The sequence below is a fragment of the Taurulus bubalis genome, assembly GCF_910589615.1.
Source record: "Taurulus bubalis genome assembly, chromosome: 1".
NCBI classification, from domain to species: Eukaryota; Metazoa; Chordata; class Actinopteri; order Perciformes; family Cottidae; genus Taurulus; species Taurulus bubalis.
Window position 1 is genome coordinate 32,259,114 of NC_136589.1, and position 21,982 is coordinate 32,281,095.

At 40.9% G+C, this 21,982-nt stretch overlaps 1 protein-coding gene across 1 annotated transcript in view; it reads left to right on the forward strand.

Moving 5' to 3' along the window:
• Window positions 1–14,015: 14,015 nt before the first annotated feature.
• The window catches only part of LOC306745777 (neurocan core protein-like), a gene marked incomplete at both ends in the record, with an annotated part of 29,873 nt that continues 21,906 nt past the window's right edge, over window positions 14,016–21,982 (forward strand). Inside the window, 4 exons of the mRNA XM_079228616.1 lie at window positions 14,016–14,088; window positions 17,704–17,907; window positions 19,346–19,528; window positions 20,102–20,276. Coding sequence (XP_079084742.1) covers window positions 14,016–14,088; window positions 17,704–17,907; window positions 19,346–19,528; window positions 20,102–20,276 — 635 coding nt within the window. The remainder of the gene's footprint in view (window positions 14,089–17,703; window positions 17,908–19,345; window positions 19,529–20,101; window positions 20,277–21,982) is intronic.

Genomic DNA, 21,982 nt, shown 5'->3' on the forward strand with positions numbered 1-21,982 from the left:
AGAAGCAGTTTGAAATGTGATGCAGTGTTTATTTTATGAACTCAGAAAGAGGAGACAGCTGAATATTATGATACATCTTTATACTGTTAGTTTGTGGGTCCTCGTAGTTCTAACTGAGGAATGCAGAGCTGACTGGGTAAACAAGGCTGACTATTGGTACGGGGGAAAGACTTGTTATAATTCTGCAAGAAATGTATCCTCTGGAATTGGAGCAGAGGGCAGATTGTCTTTCCACATAAGCACTGATCTCTTTCCATAGAGGTATGGGGGTTTCCAATAACAAGTATTGATCCAGTCCATTACTGATATTTACATAGTATCCTTACAGTTTGTGGTCTTCTGACATAAATATTAAAGAGGCTAATGACCATTGTGTCATTCTTTGTTGTAACCTGCAGAACTGACAATGAAGAACAAATATGAATAAATGCTCCTCTGGCCAACAGAAAAGCTTTTTCTTCCCGTCAGCACATACATCTACAGGATGGTGGATGTAGTGCTGCGTGACTCCATGAGACACACTGTTTGTGACAACAAGGCATGAGCCAGCTGAACGTCTACTAAGCAAATGTTAGTTCAATCTTCTGAATACCTCATCTTGCTTTCTTGGTGTCTGTGTTTCTTTGTTTCACAAAATACCAAAAAACGTTCTTTCAAAAATCTCCATTTCAAACGCAGAAATTCAGATAATACAAAGCTGTTTGATGTCTCGGAAAACATAGTTTAGTCATATTTAATCGTATTCAGTGTGTAAACATAGTTCGCCTCTAATCCCATTGCAACCGTAATTTTTTGGCTTTACTGTTGTTGGCATCCAAAAACAATGGCGTGTTACTTTTGTGAGACAGAAAATATATGTGGCAACAAAAACTTTGGGCCAGAAATACTAGCACTACCACTGATGCTCCTGATCCAGTCAGCGTGTTGGTTTTACAAGCAGACACATTTACGGGCAAGTTTTCTGTCTCGACCCTCATCGCCGCTGTGAGAGTGATGGGGAAAACAGAGACAAACAGGCCAGTGGGGGATTCATCTGGGTCTGACTGGGTGTCTGATTCCCCCTGAACACAACAGGAGGACCAACATGAGCAATGCCCTGAAGAAAAGCTTTAGGGCATTGCTCCAGGGATTTCGACCTGAACAAAACAGCCCTGCCCCTGAAAATGGAAGTAGTCTAAATGTCTTGTGTGTGGTTCAGAATGCTCCCCTACTGAAAGTGAATTTTAATCATGTGTGTTGGTAAATGCAGGGCCAGGCCTGGCTCCTCACTCAATACATTCCCTAATTAGGGCCAGATTATGTCAGGCACCTGTTGGTCTATGCTTACTCTGTTGTCCCCTGTCATGGCTATGTTTGGTTGTTAATCACTTAGCATGCACAAACAGTCTTTTTTTACACTGCACATTTAGTTGACTGTCCTCTGTTCTAGCTTTGATCTGAGGTGTTGATTGAACATATTGTGTGACAACCACACTGTTCTCACAGAAACTTCTCACAGAAAGTATTTGTTAAACTGACCTTGCACAACCTGAACTCTAATAGACATAAGAATAATGAAATGAAGAATATCTACAGAATATAACGATTTATATTATCAAACGGAAGATGTAAAGACTTTCTGCTGTCCTGATGTCACTGGGGAGATCATTTCACCATTGAGGAGCCAGGACAGCAAACAGTCGTGACTTTGTTGAGTGTTTAGCTCGCAGTGACGGAACTACAAGCCGATTGGCAGAAGCCGAGCGGAGCGAACGAGCTGGGGTGTAAGGTTTTACGATGTCCTGGATGTAGATTGGACCCGATCTGTTCACAGCACGGTACGCATTTACCAATGATTTGAAGCGGATGCTGGCGACCACCGGTAACCAGTGAAGGGTGCAGGCCATCTTGAGCAACAGACTGTAGACCTGCAGTATGAGTCTTATGCTCTTTGACTCACTTATTCATGGGTATAAATCGTGGTGGAGCTGAGTAAGTGGTCAAATGGCCTTGGTAAAAGCTGCCACTAGCAACAAGAAAGCTTTTTATAATGTGCTAATGAAGACCGACTTGAGTATTGACCTTGCTGCAATGATGAGATGTTGGCTGTCTGTTGTGAGATGTGTCTCAGGCTGTGTTTTCACTCAAAAGTTGTTGCACTGAATTCTGCTCATTATCCATCAAAATGTTATTCCTGCACACACTAATTGGTTGGATAATTCATCATTTTTTATTTCAATAGAACAGAAGGCCTGAGGTTGTGTGATGCTGCACAAGTTGAGTTGCATCAAGGATGTGTGTAGAAACGAAGGATGTGATGTGAGGATATCAGAGCGTTTAGGTCAGGCTGTCATTGTAAGCTCATGGGTACATTTCAATTTAATTCAGACACCGGATCACCCATTGAGGTTTATGTAGGAATCGGATTATGGTCATAAAGTACACCCCTCCTCTCGCTCTCTTACACCCCCACCCGCCTTCTCCCACCCACCCTGTGTCCCCCCCCCCCCCCCCTCTTTGAATGGGGGTGCTGGAGCCGTCTGCCTGTCACTGCTTGCCTCTTTGTTCAAACTGATCTTGCTTCTCTCCCTCAGCGTTGCTGCTGGCGAGGAGGGGGTCAGAGGCAGCACCTCGCTGTGTGTCCGCGCGCATCTATTCCGATCTGGCAAATATCAACGTGAGGATGAACGGCGCATAGGCTGCAGCTCAGCGAGGAGAGGATAACGTTGGCGAAGAAGTGACGAGTCCAAGACGTCTAGAGCTTGTGCACACACTCACGCCGGTTTCTTCTGCCTCTGCAAAGTGCTGTTTTCACCCTTGTTTCGTCGTCTTGCCGTCTCTTTACCCTGTGGGAGCTTTGGGAGCACCTGCACTGAGGCGCAAAGCTCACATTCCTGAGGATTGCACCACTGAGACGCGTCTCGTTTTTCACAGAAAAGGTAGGACTGAAAGCATGGAAATGATTCGCTTCGGATGCATGCTTTATGAAATCAGTCATTTGGGCAGTGTGTGATATCTCAAGTCACCGGGTGGCAGAAGGCGCCTGAGACCGCTCAGCTGCGAGCAGAGTGGTTTAATTTCTTGGTTAAAAAATAAAAAGGCACTTTTAAAAACTGAGTTTTTTTTTACATTGCTCAACCATGCAATATCGAATTATATGCATACGCTATAGGTTATTCTTGTTTAACTATAAACGCATTTCCTCTCGCTCAACCTTTAGACGCACACACATCGCACATGTATGGGGTATCTTTAATTATTTACCGGTCAGAGCTTTTAATATTGGTCTATATTTACAACCCATGTAGGGGCATGCATAAATCATCAACTCACCAAGAAATGTTGTGTCCTTCCTCTGAGGAGATGTCTTGTCTTCATAAGAACTTTATTACATACATTTTTTTAAATCTTCCTTTACAGATGTCAAAATCAAAAGAAATCAGAGGGGAGGGTGCCTTCTGTTGAGAGATGCAATTGTGGAAGCAGATCTGAACTCTTGAACAGGTGTTTGTGAAATATATTATGTAAATCAGAGTCATTTGGTGAACAACATGTGCTGAACAACTGCCAAAATCTGATCTGCACCTGGCCATGACATCAAAGATCCTGTTATGTATAGGAACTGGAATATCAGTGATCAGTCTTTTCACCTTTACATTGAAGTCTCTGTGCCTTGTAAACTAACTCTAAAAATACAAAATTATAAAAAAAGTGAGACAATTATGGTACAATTAATGATTGCCTGGTGCCGAGCAGCTGAATAGGTTTTTGAAAGTCTTGTATTGACGCTTTCTCTGTAAACAAACACTGGCATGCACAAATCACAGTGAAGGAGAACAGTTTGGGTCACCTTGACAAATGAGCTGTATTGTCTGAGAATATGAGCGCCCCTGCAGCCTAATAAAGCCCATTCTGTTTCTATTCACTCAGTCCAAGTCTTTTCTTCTTTGGCCTTGTTAGTGTGTCCACCACCAGCTGTGTGTCAATGCAACAAAGAAGGACGTGGTTAACCAGGCAACACCACGCTTTAGACAAGCCTGAGAAGAAGAAATGTACGGTGTGTGTGTTGGAGAGAGAGAGAGAGAGAGAGAGAGAGAGAGAGAAAGAGAGAGAGAGAGAGAGAGAGAGAGAGAGAGAGAGAGAGAGAGAGAGAGAAAACAACAGTAGTGCCTTTGGGATGAGAATAGTGAGGAATGAGGCTAAGAGACCCAGCTGAAAGTTTACAGCATGCATTTTTCATTCTGTCCGGATGTGTGCAAGTGTGTAGCCTTTTTGAAAGGGCATCCATGAGCTCCGGCACGCATACAGCAGAGATGTGTATATGTAGATGACTGCACTCATACGAGCACAGGGATCAGAGAGAGATGTGTTGTGGGGAAAAAAGGTCTGACTAAAATAGAGCACAAGCTCAGTTCGGCTGCTTCCCTGTCTGTTGCTGCACACTTTGCACTCAATCAGCCTCATTGTTGTTTATCATGTCTGGCTCTGAGATGGCTGCAATTGAAGGAGACACTTTGGATCACGGGAAGATGGAAACAATGAGTAATGCTATGCTTTCAGAGAGATGAAATACTAGAAGTGAAATGATAAGCCGATCTGCAGAAAGAAAATTGTCCGAGCAAAGGAGCCACACATTCCCATGTTTCTTTGTAACTGAAAGGATTTGTAGATTTTCTTTATTTGATAGGTCGCTGAATACTTTTGGATTTGATTAAACAGTTCAAAGAACTTAATGTAGTTTTTCAGTTTTCGAGAATTTTTTCACCTAAACATTTGCCTGCACCTTTTCAAAAGTTATATGATATTTTCATTTTAAATTGAATATCTTTGTTTTGGACTGTTGATCGAACAAAACCGTGGGCTTTATTTATTGACATTTTATCGACGACTGAGAACATAATCTGCAGATTAATTGGTTATATACATAGTTACTTTCAGCCCTAAAGTACTGTAATTTTCCAGAATAAAACGACACAAAAGCAATTTATCCCTGCTAGTCATAACTGAGCAGCTTTGTCACCGATGTTGCTGATGGTGTATTTTCAGTAAAAGCTAAAGGTAATTCTCAGTCGAGGTTTGATATTCTTCTCTATGGTATTGTGCCCACGCCAATATGTCACTCAGGTGATTATGGGGTCCTTCCCCCTCTAATACAGTGCTAATAGCTAACAGAATAGCACTATAAAAATGCAAATCAGCGCTCGTGCTCGCTTATAGTGACAATCAAAACAAGCTTGCCATCTGAGTCAGCCACAGGCTTGTTTCTTTACGGTTATGCTGCCCTGAAAATGTGTTTGGATACAAATGTGATGTGTTCTGATGTACAATGCAGCAAATGTTTGAGACTTCTTTGTTGCAGTCTGTCATAGCAGTAATTCATAAACAGCAGATCCAACTGAGAATTGAAGTGGGAAGTTTATGATCTCTTTGAACTTTAAGGTGAATTTACAGCCAGAAGGGGAACAGACTTTAGGCTAACAATGTAACAGTGACTGGAGCTAAAACTGCCCACGTCTTCAGCACTGGACAGCTCCCAAATCTCTGAGCCCAATGGTCCAACCACAAACATTTGTCAAATAGAAAAAGAGCAGTGAATAGTTGTGTTTGGAGCTGCTGGATGGAAATGTAATTCTCCCTGGAATAGGCCTATTGAAACCAGAATGAGCCCCCAGCCACCAAAACCCAAAAGGGATTGGACAAACCAATCCATCAATCAAGTCATCTTTAGCCTGGGAGGGACTAAAGCGGCCCACCAGGCCAATCATTACAAGCGTGTATGAGACCACAGCTGAACAGCTCACCCACACAAAGGGAGAGGTCCCTCTCTTTGTCTTTGGCCCGAGGCTCTCCTCTAAGGTAGTGACCGGTGGAAGACAAATGTTTGGCTTTGCAGTTGGCTGAGAAGAAGCTCTTTAAGGCAGAACCAAAAATTGTTATTAGTCATTGTAGTTATATATTTTTTCCTAGAGTCTCACTGATCAACCATTCTTTCTTGTTGTGCTGTTGTAAGAGTGAGTAGATGGCTTGTGCCTCTGTGGGCATTTGCTCTGGTTATACTTGAAGGACGGAGCTCTCTGTTTTTAGTCTTTTCTCACCTAGTTGATATTCCACAGACTCAGCAAATCATTAAAGATGAGGGACTTTTGGAAGCAGCCCCACCACCACGTCTATGTCTGTCTATTCTTCCAAGTCATTTCACTGCTACTCATTTTTCTGAACACCTTTCCCAGTGGGTGAAAATGTGGTTATGCTGTGGCCTGTTTATGGAAGCTCTCATTATCCTGTGTGTGTGTGGAGTCATAGACTAATGTACTCAAGTTGATAGCTGCGTCTCATGCACCTGATCCTTTATTGACTTTGTTACCAAGAGCTGACCTCAGAACCGTCACCTTTGACCTCTGGTGTCTTTATAACACAGCTGGTGTAGAGGCTACTTACGACAAGCCAGTTCCTATGTATTTGTCGTCTGACCCTAAAATCATTATCCCCTTCAATATTGCTATTTACTTCAACAAACATTTTACCGACTACACATGGGATCTTCATCATTCTTTTATGCTGCTTTTGTTATTATTTTGTATCATATCACATAGTATGTGAAAGGGGGTCTGCAGTTGACTTCAGTGGAGCATTTTAGCATCTTTCAGCTCATTAAAGCAAAATGTCTTACTATTTCTGTTAATTGCCATCAATTGTGTTTCTGGGAGGAACCTATAAAAGAAGAAAGGGTCATTAAGTCTGTGACAGTATTCTAATGTGTGTGAATGTGAATGGGGCGGGCAATGCAAGCCCCACTGTAACCCAAAGTATCTATTTTGTTTCACCTTTGACTGAAAAATGCTTTGACAAAGTAAACAAAACAAAACACATTGCGTGATGGTGACTAAATGTGCGTGTTTGTTTTGGTCTCTGAACCAACAGCTGCATACAGCTCAACTCAAGATAGCTGCATCATGATGCATTACCATATGATATGGTCTCTCAGAGTGAGGTAAATATCCTCAAGGACTGGACTGTAGGCTACAATGTCAGCAGTTTGACTCTGCAATTTACCTTCCTGCTTGTCATCTATCTTATATTATTATCTAGCACACACGTAAGTAATGCCAGCGATTAAGCTATATAGAGAGGCTGTAACATACTGCAGCGACGGGTCTGTTTCTTTTACATCTTCACAAGGATTAGTTCTTACCATTAATTGTTTTATCTCCAAATGAATGTAGGACGTCTCAACGAAGAGATTGCTGGCTAACATTAGATAAACAAAGTGCAAATGTTAATTTTGTTAATTGACAACCAAAGTAACAAGTACCGGTATAAAATCCCAGATTTATATAGAGGGATATCAAATTTGGCAATTTGTACAACTCCCTAACAAGAACAGGAAACATTATCGAGCTGGCTAATGTTAGCCCTCCTGAATATTATTGAATATAATAAAATTAGTTTTATAGTTGATTAGTGATTGATAGCAAAGATGCTCTATTACCCTCAAATTTATAAAAAATACTACCGACTTAGCACCAATCTGAGCTCAGTGACATAGTGATCATTCCTTCTTTTTTAGGTTCCTTGGCAGGCGGCAGGCAGTTGTCCTATTCAGAGTAAAAGTAAAAAAATGAATAAAGCATACAATACACTACCTTTCTAGCACCAAACAACAGACACAAAGTTAGCAACTAGCTGGTGAATATAGTGTAGCATTTAGCAGCTAAAGAGCCAGATATTTCCCTCAAGATTGGGTTGCGACTAAAAACAGAGCAAAAAGCACAGTGAAAATTACATTTACAAGCGTCAACGATGGCCAGAAACCCAACTACAAAGGAATAGGTCTGCTGGATGGTCAATTAGCCCCTATTTGCTTACATATTAACCATATTAACTTGTAAAGTTAGACATCCCCCAAAGTGGCCAACATTTCGAATAATGTAGGTTTAAAAGAGATCATTTTAAACTGGCCCACCGTACAGTCCTCTTCCTAAGACAAATCAGGTTGTCTTTTCTTTTTAGTCTTTATCTAAATTAAATAAAAAATTGTTTTTCCTCTTCCAGTAAAAGGTTCACTGCTAACAAAACAATTGATCTTGGTGTGATTTGATCCTTTTTGATGCTTTACAGAAAAGAGCGATGATTGACTTGACCGAAGTCGCTGTCTAGGGCTCCTTCCTTTTTATTTCCTCTAAAAGCTGTTACAATGCTTCTCAAATATTTATGTGCTCACTTATAAATAGTGTGGCTCCCTCATATTTTAATCAAATTCATTTGAATTGATTTTTCTACCTGACACACTACCTTTTGTACATGCACACACAACAAAAATACACATCGATGGCAGAAAGAGACTGAGAATGAAAAGGCGGGGAGAGAAAAAGAGCATTTCTGAGATCATCTGCTGCAGGTCTGTTGAGTGTCGCTTCACAGCAGCTTAACAGCTCTTCAGGAATCTACAGATGGATGTTATAAGAGCTGTCAATCTCTCACATTAATGCACACATTTGTGATACATGCATTAATCATGAAATCAATATACTGTCTCTTGGTTTGCTGCTTAACACTGAATAATTAATGAAAAGAACAGAAACGTTGTAACTACCTTGTTACAACAAGTCTCTTTTTCACCCGACTTGGCTGTTGAGGATCCTTCAGAGCGATCCAAATGTCCTTCTCTCTGCGCTTTACTGCACACACATATAAAATCCTATCTGGCCCGTCCTAAGTGAGCTGGTTTAAATAACCTCTGTCTCCATGCCCAGTGAGCTCAATGGTGTCAGTGTGAGAGGAAGGAGTGTGTAATCTTGAATTGCAGGGACCAGCTTTCCAGAGTCCTCCATCCAACTGAAGCCAGGGCCAGAGCTGCATGAGTCATTAGTTGCTTTGAATGTGATTAGTCACCACACAGGCACACCAAACACAATGGGTGTCTGAATGTGTGTGAGATGGTGAGAAAGAGTGTGCATGATGCATGAAGGGAGCAGGAAGTGAATACCTGATTCAGCTCAGCTCACTCTCCTCTTATAGAGTTCCTTTTTCTGTTTTTATTTCTTCAGTTATTTATGTTCATTTATATACTCTGGTTACATTTCCTAATGGTAACAAATCACCACTGAACCATTCTACCACTGTGCTTTATTTTGTCCTTACACATTGTGTCCTTACAAATGCAACATTTTTGCAAACAGCAAATTAAGAAGAATCATGGAGCTTCCACCTCATCTTCTCTGAAGAGCTTTCATCACGTCAGTGTAGCCAAAGAGGTGATGAAATGACCTTTCTTTCATTCCTCCTCCTTCATCTGCTTCCTCTCCCAGCTCACCACTTTGTCTGTCACTCACCCAGAGCTGTTATTCTGCCGTACACTTCGTCGCTCTCTGGAGGTAATAGTTTTGTGAGACATGATTAAAGAAAAAGAGAAGGAGAGAAATCACCTTGTCAGGTCCCAGGAGGGGGATAGAAGACTGACAGTTTGACTCCTTACTGTAAACTATGTTTCCATCCTGAAGTCTACAGATTTAGTCCTCAGCCTCTCTTCTTGAGCTAGCATATGCTATATTTTTAGACACTAATTCTGCTGCTTCTTCTTGTCATCATGTCGTTGCCCAAGAAAGGTACTTCCTGTAAAAATACCAAAGAAACTCTTGGATTTTTCCTATCTCTGAAATTCATTTCCCCAAGGTGCAAAACAAGCTTGCGTTTTATTTTTCTGTTGGGTATATAGAACAATATTCTTTCAAAGGCCAGGCAGAAAAAAACCCCATTATTATTAGTTTATTTAATATTAGAAAAATAAATATAGCATATAAACAGGAGCTCAAGAGTTTTACTTACTTACTCCTAAAAATAGTTTAGTATGAGTTACTTGCAAAGCTTACTGCATTTAAACCTATTAACAACTTTAATTATTTTGTGGGGTTACAAGTTATTTGACAAAAGGCCCCGTTCAAGATTGACACAGCTGTGTGGAACCCAAAATGCTGCCACATCAGAGTTAAGGCTAACATTGGTGGCTCTTTCTTGCTTCTGTATTTGGTTTGGGATGTTTAAAATCCAGCAACATTTCTCAAACTTTCTTGGTTCATCCTCATCCTCAAATCCTCTTCGCTTCAATGAAACATATTGTTTGGAAATAAACTATAACACCTTAGTTTAATTTAGTAGCACAATGTGTAATTACTGTATCTATCAAATATAAATATATTATATTTTATTATTGTTTTGTTCCAACTGGAAACATTTAAAAGTCTCAAGGAGTTAGTGTTAAATAGCTATAAAGTTAGCTTATACAATTTGCCAGATGATGGCCTGTTAAAAGTACTTCAATCTAATTCCGTCTGAAATCCAGGACCCATTGCTTTTCTTTTGTAAGTCTGCCACTGTGATCCTTGCAAACTGCATTATGTGGGTCAACTATAAACTTAATGTATTATAATTATCCAAAAAGGACATTACGTTTATTTGTTATCTTGACCTGAACAGAGACGCCAGCTGCCAGTGCATGCTTGTGTGTGTGTACATACTCAGAAGGTGAGTTTCAGGGACCTACCTTGTGCGCTGCCTTTAGTTTGATGTGGACCTTTATAGTAGCTGTACAATTACAGCGTTGCGTGTGTGTGTGTGTGAGTGATGAATCAACATGGGACTCAACCTGACCTGATTAAATAAATCTTTGCAAACCGTGAACACTCAGACACACACACACACACACACACACACACACACACACACACACACACACACACACACACACACACACACACACACACTTCAATGTAGCATGAAACATAATGCTGTGCTCACAAACACAATTTATCAGCTGACATGACATGTTCCACACTTCATGTTTTTTTCTTAAAGCTATTTTCCCACCAACTGCAGAACTGAAGGAGATGACGGCCTGCGTCATGACGAACATGAGGCCAGTTGGTCTCCTGCTTCAACAGATTGACAGTTTAGCGCTGAGCAGTAATGTAGGACTGCCAGCCTCGTCTGTTAGCTCTCTTTGGATCTCTGTCACTCCGCTGGTCGTCTATACAATGAGCTGAGAATGCGTCCTATTCAGACAACATCGTGAAAATGTGTCGGATGGACATCCACATTGAAGTTCACCGAAGCATTTTAGAGACTTCTGGCTCTTTTCTCCTCAAGACACAGCTGTGCCTGTGAAAGTGAAGAGTGGCTTTTTAGAGGGAGGCGTTCATGACATCTGATGTCTCCTCTTTCACAAAAGGTGGTACTGCTTAGTATGCGGCCAGTGTGATTGGAGCGCCGGTGCACTGTATGTTGTAAATCCCTTCTGGTAAAACTTTGAAAGGCGGCTGTCTACAGAGCACACAATGTTGTATGTTGTATAGCATCCATAGAGATGTCCATAGGCAGAATCTGTATTCTGTTGCTGTGGATAGTGGCTGCTGGGCCCCTGCCAGTCCCCGGCCCTCCAATGCAACACTCTCTAGCACTCTCTCTTACAAGACTGGGCAAACTCCTCGGTGTCATGACCCTCTCCAAGCCTTTAGAAATATATTGTCACCCACCCAGCTAGCTCCACCAATGGTTCAGGCCTTCAACATGCAGAGAGTCCAACAGCTCAACCCCAATCTGTCACAGCCCATCACAAGGTCCTAACCTACCTTCAGGGATTGGATGCCTCAAAGTATGTGTCACAGTGGGGTCCCACCCGCACCAGAAACCAACTTGATTGCCCACCATTAAAAATCACTTAACAAATTGTTGTTTAATGGTAGTATAGTTTGGCAGTTGTTTTGCATCACACACTCCAGTTTTATACGGTTGAAGGTTATACTGAGCTTTCACATGGTCAGAAAAGAGAGTGACCATTATTCCTGTAATTTATAAGGGGTTGAACTAGTGTTGCATAATCTTCTCTCTGAGCAGCAGAGATGCTGGTGACACGAGTTGCTGTTACCTTGGTGAATGCAAAGAGGTCTTTTGCTTTCCTGGATAAATTATTACTGAAATCTAGACAGTCCAAACATGTTGGACTTATTTCTGCTCCAACTGTTTAACATTCTTCATGTGGTCTATGGCAAGCCTCGTTTGATGATGCCTTTGTACTCAGGAAGGTATAAAGAACCAATATTTTGTAAATAGATCATTTTGATTAATTTGTGTTGCTTAGCTCCCGTTAATTAGCATTATGAAACAGAAGCTTGTTTTCTTCAAACAACAAACAAACAACTCTCTCTATTTCATACCAGTACAGGGCAATGAAGCTCCGTCTCAGGCGTCTCTCTATTGAGCTGAGAAGATTTGGGCCCCAAGCCAAATCCTCTGGCAATGTCAACAGCTCATTTCTGATGTCTGGTAGGATTTCCTCTATGCTGTGCAGTATGCATCAGAATCACTTTTTTTCACTGCAGTGTGTTGAAACTTAATACAAATTTTACTTCAAGAGTGGTTCTCTTAAGAAACATGATTCTGCATTATATGTAACACTGTCTGATGGACAGTTCTAACCAGGTATACAACCAGTACTCGATGACAATGTTGTAGTAGTTAAATAAGCAGTGGTAGCTCAAGTGGCAGAGAGGGTGAAAAATGTAAATATCTGTGGACAAAGGCATTGTCTAAATGGAAAGCACTGAATACAAGTCAGTAAACTGTGTCTGGCCCTCTAAGTGCCCTTAAAGATGCAGTATTGTTTATCTCTTTCTTACATTATAACACCAATAAATACAACGGGAATGATACATTATACGTCCCTGTCTGTGATAGAGTGCATACTGCTAAATCTGCTAAATTGTATTATTGTATTTTATAGGTGTGGCCACAGTGCAGTGACAAAATAAAGTATGAATAATGTGCTCATTCAAAGACCTTCTGAAGGTCAGCATTCATTTTTGTGTCTGTAAGATTTCATGCTGCTGCTTTATCGCTTGTGGACTTGTGAAAGCCGCTTTCATGGTAGACAGATTGCTCTTCAAGATGAGTGACATGTATTGGTGTGTGTGTGTGTGTGTGTGTGTGTGTGTGTGTGTGTGTGTGTGTGTGTGTGTGTGTGAACATCACCAACAGAGTTAGAAGAGGGTAGTACTTTGGTTTTGAGTTGGTCTAATTAGTTTTGAAAAGGTTTTTGTAAATCAAACAGCTGGGGAGCTTTTTCGCCGACAAGCTGCCCATCATCTGTTGAAATACAAAAATCTCCAAACTCTTTTCACTTGACAGAAAACATGACTGTATTTATATCACACTTTTATCCAAAGCACTTTATAATTCCACACACACACATACACACACACACACACACACACACACACACACACACACACACACACACACACACACACACACACACACACACACACATACACACACACTTCAATGTAGCATGATGAAGGCATTGTAAACATAATGTTGTGCTCACAAACACAATTTATCAGCTGACATGACGTGTTCCACACTTTCCATGTTTTTTTCTTAAAGCTATTTTCCCACCAACTGCAGAACTGAATGAGATTTGGGTTGAGAGGCCCGTCTGGCCTGCGTCAAAAAAAAACAAAAAAAACTGGGGTTAAAACAATTTAGAAGTTTCATATTAACAGAAAGTATCACAAAAATCGAATTCAGTACCGAAGGTTCTGTCCATGACTGAAGGTTTAATGTTTGGATTTATAGTCCAAAAATATCTTTGATGTATTTTTTTTTATGAACATGCAGCTGTATGGCATGTAGCATTAAAACATTATGTTATGCCAATTTATGTTAAGTTGTTTTATTCACATTTCAGATTCACATCATTATGTCTTACTGTTTGCGAACAAATATACATTTTAATTTGTCTTCAAGGGCAAAGCATGTTGATGCCGCGGGTGACAGCACTGGATTTGGATGCATGTATAGATTCATCATCTTATTGTATGACTATGGGTGGAGAACTGCTTTATGATGATACTATGCTTACATTAAGGAAGATGGAGACTCCGACAACTCAAATAGCTGCAGCTAAACATAAACCTTTGAATTGCAGCCTCTACTTAAGACTGATCCTGGTTTCTACCCGTATCTCCCTCTGCAGGTCCAGGATGGCGCTCAGTCTGTGTGCAGCTGGGCAGCAGATCCTCTTTGCCCTGATGCTGCTGCTCTATTTAGGCTCGGGTAAGTTGTCTTCCTTTTCCTTTCTAAATTGCTGCATCTCCAGGTGCTGCAGAAATTAATCAGCAGTTTATGATGTGAGGGAAAAATTGACGAATAATATTGGTGCACAAGTAAATGGAAAGAGGGAAAAAGCAGCTGGAACAGAATATGAAAAAACAAAACATCAGTTCTTACATTAATTTTCCATAGACATGAATACACAAGACAGGTCTGCACTAATGTTAGTGTTGTAAGTAAGAGCTGACATGCTGAGGATGTTTTCAGACATGCTCGGTGGGACTGAGCTGGAACACCTCCAAGCCCATTTCTGCAAGTTTAGTCGACCATCTGTTCCATTACAACTATGCATAAAATTCCCAATTATGGAAGAAAAAGACAAAACATCTCAGAGCCGCAGGTTTGAGGCCCCACTTGCAGTCTGCTGACTGCCTGTAGCAAAGATAAGTTCTTCTCCTTAATTACTTTTCCTGCAATTGGCATGCATGATAGCTGGTCAGTCTGGATTTGTATTACAAGGAGAAACCGTATCACGCTTTATCAAAATTAAAACAAAAAAATACCTTACTGATCATTATGCTCTGACCGCAGAAGGTTATTACTCCATTCAATCATGTTTTTGTTGCCGCACAATCCACCATCCAAAAGTAAACAAAATAATCTAACTACTACTAAAAAAAAGATTGATTGGAACCTGCTACTTCTCCCAGATACAAGTACTAGAACAAATTATTATGTTGCAAAAGCGGTTACAACCGCTAATAATCAATATTATTAGTTCACTTTTGAGTCAGTAATTTCCAAGTTCATCACCACAAAGTTACCCTCAAGCAGTCAACAAAGTACCACAATATACCAAACTGGGACATCTGGATAACATAGTTTACTGTATGAGCTGTGATGATGGACAGCTGGCAAGCAATGTTCCAGGTTAATGATAAATACTGCATATCCATCTGCTCTGTAACGTGTAGTTCACATTATGTTCAGTCTGCTAACAAGAACAAGTGGAGTTTAAAGCTGTTTGTTTTGGATTTAATCATGTTTTGACCTTGGAAACTCTTGATGCTATCACAACTCTGTGGCAGATGCCCATCGCAGAGAATATCTGGCAAATACATGGTTGCCTAATATTGCCTGACTTCATGAGCTGATAAGAATCCCTTGAATGTGCCAGTTATCCATAAACTGTTGCAAAATAGATTGTGGGATACAAAATGCAGCAAGAGATACAGTGCACCAGTGTGTGTACAGCTACATTTCCTGCAGTTGGAGGGGCCTCTTAGAAGGGATCATAATATCAGTCTGATGTCGGCATTTTCTATGCTTAAAGGAGTTGGTCCACATTTTGAGATAAAAAATATTGATGTGCTTTCTTGAGAGTTGGATTAGGTCATTGATATCTCTCTCATGTCTGTATAGTAAAAAATAAACTCCCGTGCCAGAAATCAGATACAAAGACTCTTGGACCGAATACATGGTGGAACAATATGTATGACTTCACACAAGAAAGAAATATTTGTTTTGTCTGTGCTTTTCAAAAACCACTAAGGAACTCTGTGAGGTGCAGTTAAAGGCTAAAAGCACGTTAGAAGACCTTTAGTTAATATTTACATTAACTGTTTTTTATTCATGCTTATCATTTTAAATATAGACCTACCACATGTGTTGCTGTGGTAGTATTTGTTAGTATGTCCTTATTATATGTCTGGAAGCAGTATTATTCTTCGCATGATGTCATCAAATTTAATTAGCTAGGACAATCAAGTCAGTTTATTAAACACTAAAACATTAGCCGTGAAAGCCTCCTTGCAGTTTACCACACTGGACAGCTCACTGGACTCTAGAAGAGGACTGACAGGAATAGAGATGCCATCTGTTAATGATAGAGAGTGTCCTTTCATGTCACTTCCAGATCTCTCTTCCTCCTTTTCAGCTGTATGTCTTTTGTCCCATCTGTCACCACCATGTTTCAGGGTTCTTGGACCCAAGTCTCTCAATTTGCTCCATTTCTTAGACTCCTTCTTATCCTCCATCTTCGTCTTTGGTTTTTCTTATTATTTACTCTCTTCTCTTATCCCTCTCTCATTCCTGCTCCCTGTCTTGTTCTGGCTCTCCTGCTTTTCCCCGGTATTTGTGAGTCTGTGATTACATCTGATTTGGGGGGAAGGCAGCGGAGGCGTTCATTCTTCAGCACAGAGAGATGCTCTCAGGGGGTTCAGCTTGTGAAAGCAGTCCAATCTAAATGCAGATGGAAATATCTTTAGGGGATTTAATTCCACCATGTGCAATATTCCAAATAAGGCTTTTGTGTGTGTGTGTGTGTGTGTGTGTGTGTGTGTGTGTGTGTGTGTGTGTGTGTGTGTGTGGGGGGGGGGGGGGGGGGGGGGGGGGGGTGTCCTCTCATTACGCTCATATTAGCTTTTCACATTGGTGTATTTGACTAATGGTGGGGATTTGACAGAAGAGGACCAGAGAAGAAAACATTTGTCAAAATCTTTGGGCAAATTAGTAATTATGTCTTCTTGCTTTTTTTCTTCTTATGTGCCAGAGACGGTCGCACATCCCCAAAACAATCTCCTCCCATCTCGTAACATGCTGACTTGGTCAGGGCTCTTGGCATCACTTTCTAACACATAAACAGCACGAACTAACTCACTATGAATTATAAACGAGTATAAAATATTTGGTTTTGATCATTGTTATTTTTAAACAAATGCATTTTAACTCAAGGTCCTTTGTACTTGTACTGTTTCCACTGCATCTCACAATCTTCATGGAAATGGATAGAGTATGATCAGTTGTCATGGTGATAACTCGGTTGTCCTTAAAATGACATTTTGAGGAGATTACATTATAGAAAATGTATTTTTTTATATTTCAGAAAAATACAATTTCTACCTTTTAATAAACTACAACATCATATACCATAATCCTGCTTGGTTTGTCACCATCAGGTGCACAGAGGCCAAAGCCACAAAGAGGCAGAAATACAGGTGATCCTGTTGTCATGGTTACATTTAACCTGTATGTCATGGCAACCAGATAGAGCGGGTTGCTGATATCAATCTGCGTTACCAAGAAATTGCCTCACACTGTGACATTGACTTTACATTGATGCTCCTCTTGCATGAAATAACTTTACATTAATTAGTTTGAATGACAGTTGGAGTCATTTATGAGAGAAAACATACAGTAGGTTAGAGATAAGTAAGTGAGAGCCTGTGAGCCACTTTTGTCAGGTGTGTGTGTGTGTGTCTTTCTACTCGTGCCTATATATAATTGTGTTTGAGTGGCTGGGATCCTTATAATGGGCCCGTGTTATGTTGCTGGAATGATAAAACCAGTTCCTTGTTCTCGTGTGGAAACATCAGTGTGAACTTGCTAATGAACCCCTGAGGTCTTGTTACTGAAGCAGGCACCTTGTGAGAAGCTACAGTACAGCCTACACTTTCTTTCTATGAGATACTGTACGTCATTTACCCTATAATGAAACACCAGCCTTATACATATCTGTCAAAAAGTATATGCAATAAATTGTTTGTTGTTTTCTTGTATGCAAAAAGTCCTCCAACATATTTAATTGCATCATCTAATTAACTTGTTCGTCCTCTGTAGGTGCAGCCTCCTCCATAGTGAACATGCGTAGGATCAGGCATCCTACTGTACAACAAACACTGGCAGGCCATGCCGTCCTCCCCTGTGTCTTCACCCTTCAGACCAGCTCCTTCAGCCAGCCTCCCCACCTCCTGTGGACTCGCTTCAGGGTCCCAGCAGAAGGAGGGAGTGCTCCTCTGGAGCAGATTGTGCTTTCTGCTAAAGGTGAAACAGAGACACAATGATGTGGTTTAGCTGTTGATTACTAGCTAGTGGATCACTACTTCTTTCAGTCAGATAGCATTTCTTAGAGTGCTTAGAAAGTACACTAATAAAGTGCATGTTTCTTTTAAAGTGCATGTTTCTTTAAAAAAAAAAAAAAAAAAAAGGGGGGGGCAACTATAGCTCAGACAGATGAGTGGTCGTCCCAAAACCGCAAGGTACCCGGCTCGATCTCCAGTCCCCCCATAGCTCACATGTCGAAGTGTCCCTGAGCAAGAGACCCAACCTCCAGCTGCTCCCTGGGCGCCCCAAAGGGCTGCCCACTGCCCCCCAACCAGGGATGGGTCAAATGCAGAGAAGAATTTCCCCAAGGGGACTAATAAAGTGCATGTTTCCTTTCTTTTTTTCTTTTTCTTAAACGGTGTTCTTTATTCAATGCTTCCATATTAATCATAAAATAGTTAAATGCCTGTGTATTTTTTACAGACAGCCATCCCCTGACTCTGCAGCTCTCCTCAGCATGTATTTAATGAATTCATCTGAAGGCCTCACAAGTAAAACTGACCAAGAAATGATTGAGCTGACACAGGAAGCTCCTGGAATTAAAATGAAATAAACCCTCGTAGAGATTTTCCACTATACCAAACCTCCCTGAGTGGAAGGATTTTAGCAATGACATTGCTCGGCACAGATTAAAGTCATCTCGACATGGCCCTTTGAAAGTGAGTGTATGAAGGTGTCTTTCAGTTTTAGGACCGGCAACTTTATTGTTTTGGTTCAGTCTCTCCACTAATCAACCTGGTTTTCACATGTTGAGGCAGCTGTTTTCAGTGAAAAGAATCTAAAGCGTTTACTTTAGACACAAACTAAATGAAATTACTGATCACATTTTAAAGTCTTTGAAAACGTTTAATATTCTTTCTTTTACAATATTAAATGAAGAAACAGATAAAGAAACTCTTTAAGGTAAAATTCAAAATGAAAACCTAATTTAACTTAACTTATTTAGATTAAAAACTCAAAAAGTGAGCTACTCTGCTTTGTCAGGACTGTGCGGGTGTGGTTTCATCACATTTTATTTGGGCCTGAAACTGAAGCAAACAACTGTCAGTTTGATTCAAGTGTCCCTGATTGGTCCACAGAAGTATGTGACATCATATTGTTCCATATGAGCCCCGCCCTCTTCCAAACTGTGGGAAAAGCAAAGATAAAAACAAAAGTACAAAAGTTGTTCGTGGGAAATAACTTGAAATGTATTTGGCACACAATTGTGTGTTCACATAGGACCCAGTTACTAATAGAGAGGCCAACTGAAAGGATTTGTTTATCTTTAACCCAATCTATGTATCTAGGGCCCCTTATACGTTTATGCTTTAGCTCTCAAAACTGTAGGATGCCAATAGACACTTATAATGAAGAAACTTCTCTTTCTCTGCCAAAGGTGACGTAATCAAGGTGAATAAGGCTTTCAGTGGCCGCGTCATGCTGCCAGGATACCCTGCCAATCCTCTGAATGCTACTATGGAGATCTCCAGCCTCCGGACCAACGACTCAGGCACTTACCACTGTCAGGTTGTCATGGGGAACGAATATGAGCGAGACACTGTGCCCCTGGTGGTCTCCGGTAAGTGCAGCAGCCGCTGACGGGGAAATATCATTGTGAGAAAAATGTAGTGCCACAACTCCCTTCAGGACACATTTAAGCCACAGAAAAAGAGGAGAAAAAAAAGCTTTAAAGTTGTTCTAACTTAATTGATTATCGTGTTTTATTGCATTGTTGTGCTAATGTCAGATAGATAATGTCAGCTTGAAATCAACAACACTGCCAACCTATCTCAGCCTTTCTATTTAATTAAATATTACTAACACTGGTTCACCATATCAATATAAAAATTACTGACTTAATTCATTTAGCCTGCTGCTGCTCTCTGTGTCTGTGTTGTGGTTGTTTTTATCTAGTTTTCCACTTGAGTAATTGTGTAATTCTTTTAATTAAAGAGTTTGGACTGAATACCAATGATCACTTTTCTGTGTGCCCTTCTGTGAAATTTCAGCTGAAACTTGCATAGTGTTAGATGTATCTGTTTGAGTGCCACAATAACATGTTTACTGATTACATCTCACTGATATATTGATGTTTACCTCTCAAAATAATTCACAACCATCTCAATACATGTCCCTGTGTGTACCTGTGTAGGTGTGGTGTTTCACTACCAGGCTCCCAGCACCAGATACGCCCTCTCATTTGCTGATGCTCAACGGGCCTGTCAGGAAAACTCGGCTGAGATGGCGACACCGGCCCAGCTGTGGGCAGCGCACTATAGCGGCTTGGCCAGCTGTGCGGCCGGCTGGTTGGAGGATCAGACTGTCCGGTGAGGAGACGATCAATAACTTCCTTCAGTTTGTCACATCACCCTTGTTGCTTACTAATTGTTTAGAGTCCTGCTGTGCGTTTAATCCGGGCTGCAACTAACAATGATATTCTCAATTGATAGTCCAGGTTTTCATGAACAAATAACTTTTTTACCTAAGCTATATAATATAAATCCATAAAAAATAAATAAAAATAAAGGTTTCATTTGCGCTGTGCAATAAATAATCATTAAGAAACATTGATGCTGGTCTGTTGCCATCATTGTGCTTTGGGAAAATCAAGTCGGGAACAGAGAGGCCAGTTTGTACGCGCCGTGCGGACCGCTGCCTGCCTCGTTCTGCTGAACTAGAGCGCACACACAACACTTGCTGTGCTGCGCTGGTCAACTCCACCCCTCCCCCACTGATCCCACAGACAAGGGCGACACTTTTTTATTTTTTTTATTACAGTAATATACCCCAAACTATTGAAAAGCTCCACTTCTTAGCGGTCACAGTCATTTTTAATTATGTCGTAAAGCGTTAACTTTAGAAGAATTACGGTAATATGAATCACTTTCTGTCGCCGGAGACAGGGTTTGTACTACAACAATTTTAGAGTTGTAAAATTAACTGACAGCTGCATGCCAGAGCTACCAACTCTCACGGTTTCACCGTGTGACATACGATTTTGCATGTTTTCACACGCACTCACGCCACACAACCAATTTCTCACGGCAAAAAAAAAATTCTGATTTTGGGCCGAGGCGCGTTCGTTCCTTTTCAAACTCCCCGACGGCGATTTATGTATGTGTGCGCGCTTATGCAGCCTCACTATGGGCAGTGTTGCCGACTTGGAGACTGAAGTGAAAGCGTATTGTTATGCAGTTTCTGTCGCGAGACCCCCGCCTCTCAAGGAGCCTCGCGCTGCAGTCTCCACCTCCAGATTGAAAATGAATCGTGCAAAGCCGCCGCGGTCTGATTCACTATCGCAGAGCACTTTAAGTCAGGATCTTCTTCACTCTTCTCTCAGAGGAGAACGTTCCTCACATGAGGAAAGATGCTCAGAAGATGTTGGTTCTCTTTGGATCTACATGAGAACAAACATTCTAGTGATGAAGTTCAACAGATCAGATCCTCTCTCTCTGATACCTGTCAGCTGTCCTTCACATCTCCACCTCATTCAACCAGACTTCATGCTCTTGTTCAAGCAACACAGACTGGACTTTTCTCACCGAGTAAGAACAACTGAATTGGAAAACATCAAAAGCACGTATTGCTTTTGTTTAAAGTTAATAAATTGCTGGTCTTTAACATACATATTTAAGGTAAGGTTTGCATTTTTTTAACTTATTTTCATAGCCTTATTGTAACATGTATTCTTACCAGTAGTAGCTCAAAACAATATAATTTACAGTTTTTTAATAAAGTAATAACATTCATATTGAGTTAATTGAATTAAGTTCAGACTATTGGTTCGGCCCTTCACAACGGTCCAAATTTCTCATGTGGCCCCTTGGGAAAATTGATTGCCCATGTCACGACCCGGGTGTGGTGCGCTGAAGCTCAGGTGCAGAGGGAAGAGACCGGAGGCAGGTTTGCGGGTGAAAAATCCAAAACGTGCTTTACTAGCCAAAACTCTAAAACAAAACAAAACTCAATACTTGAAACACATCAACATGCACACACAGGAACAAAGACAATCCGACCGGGGACAAGGGAAGGT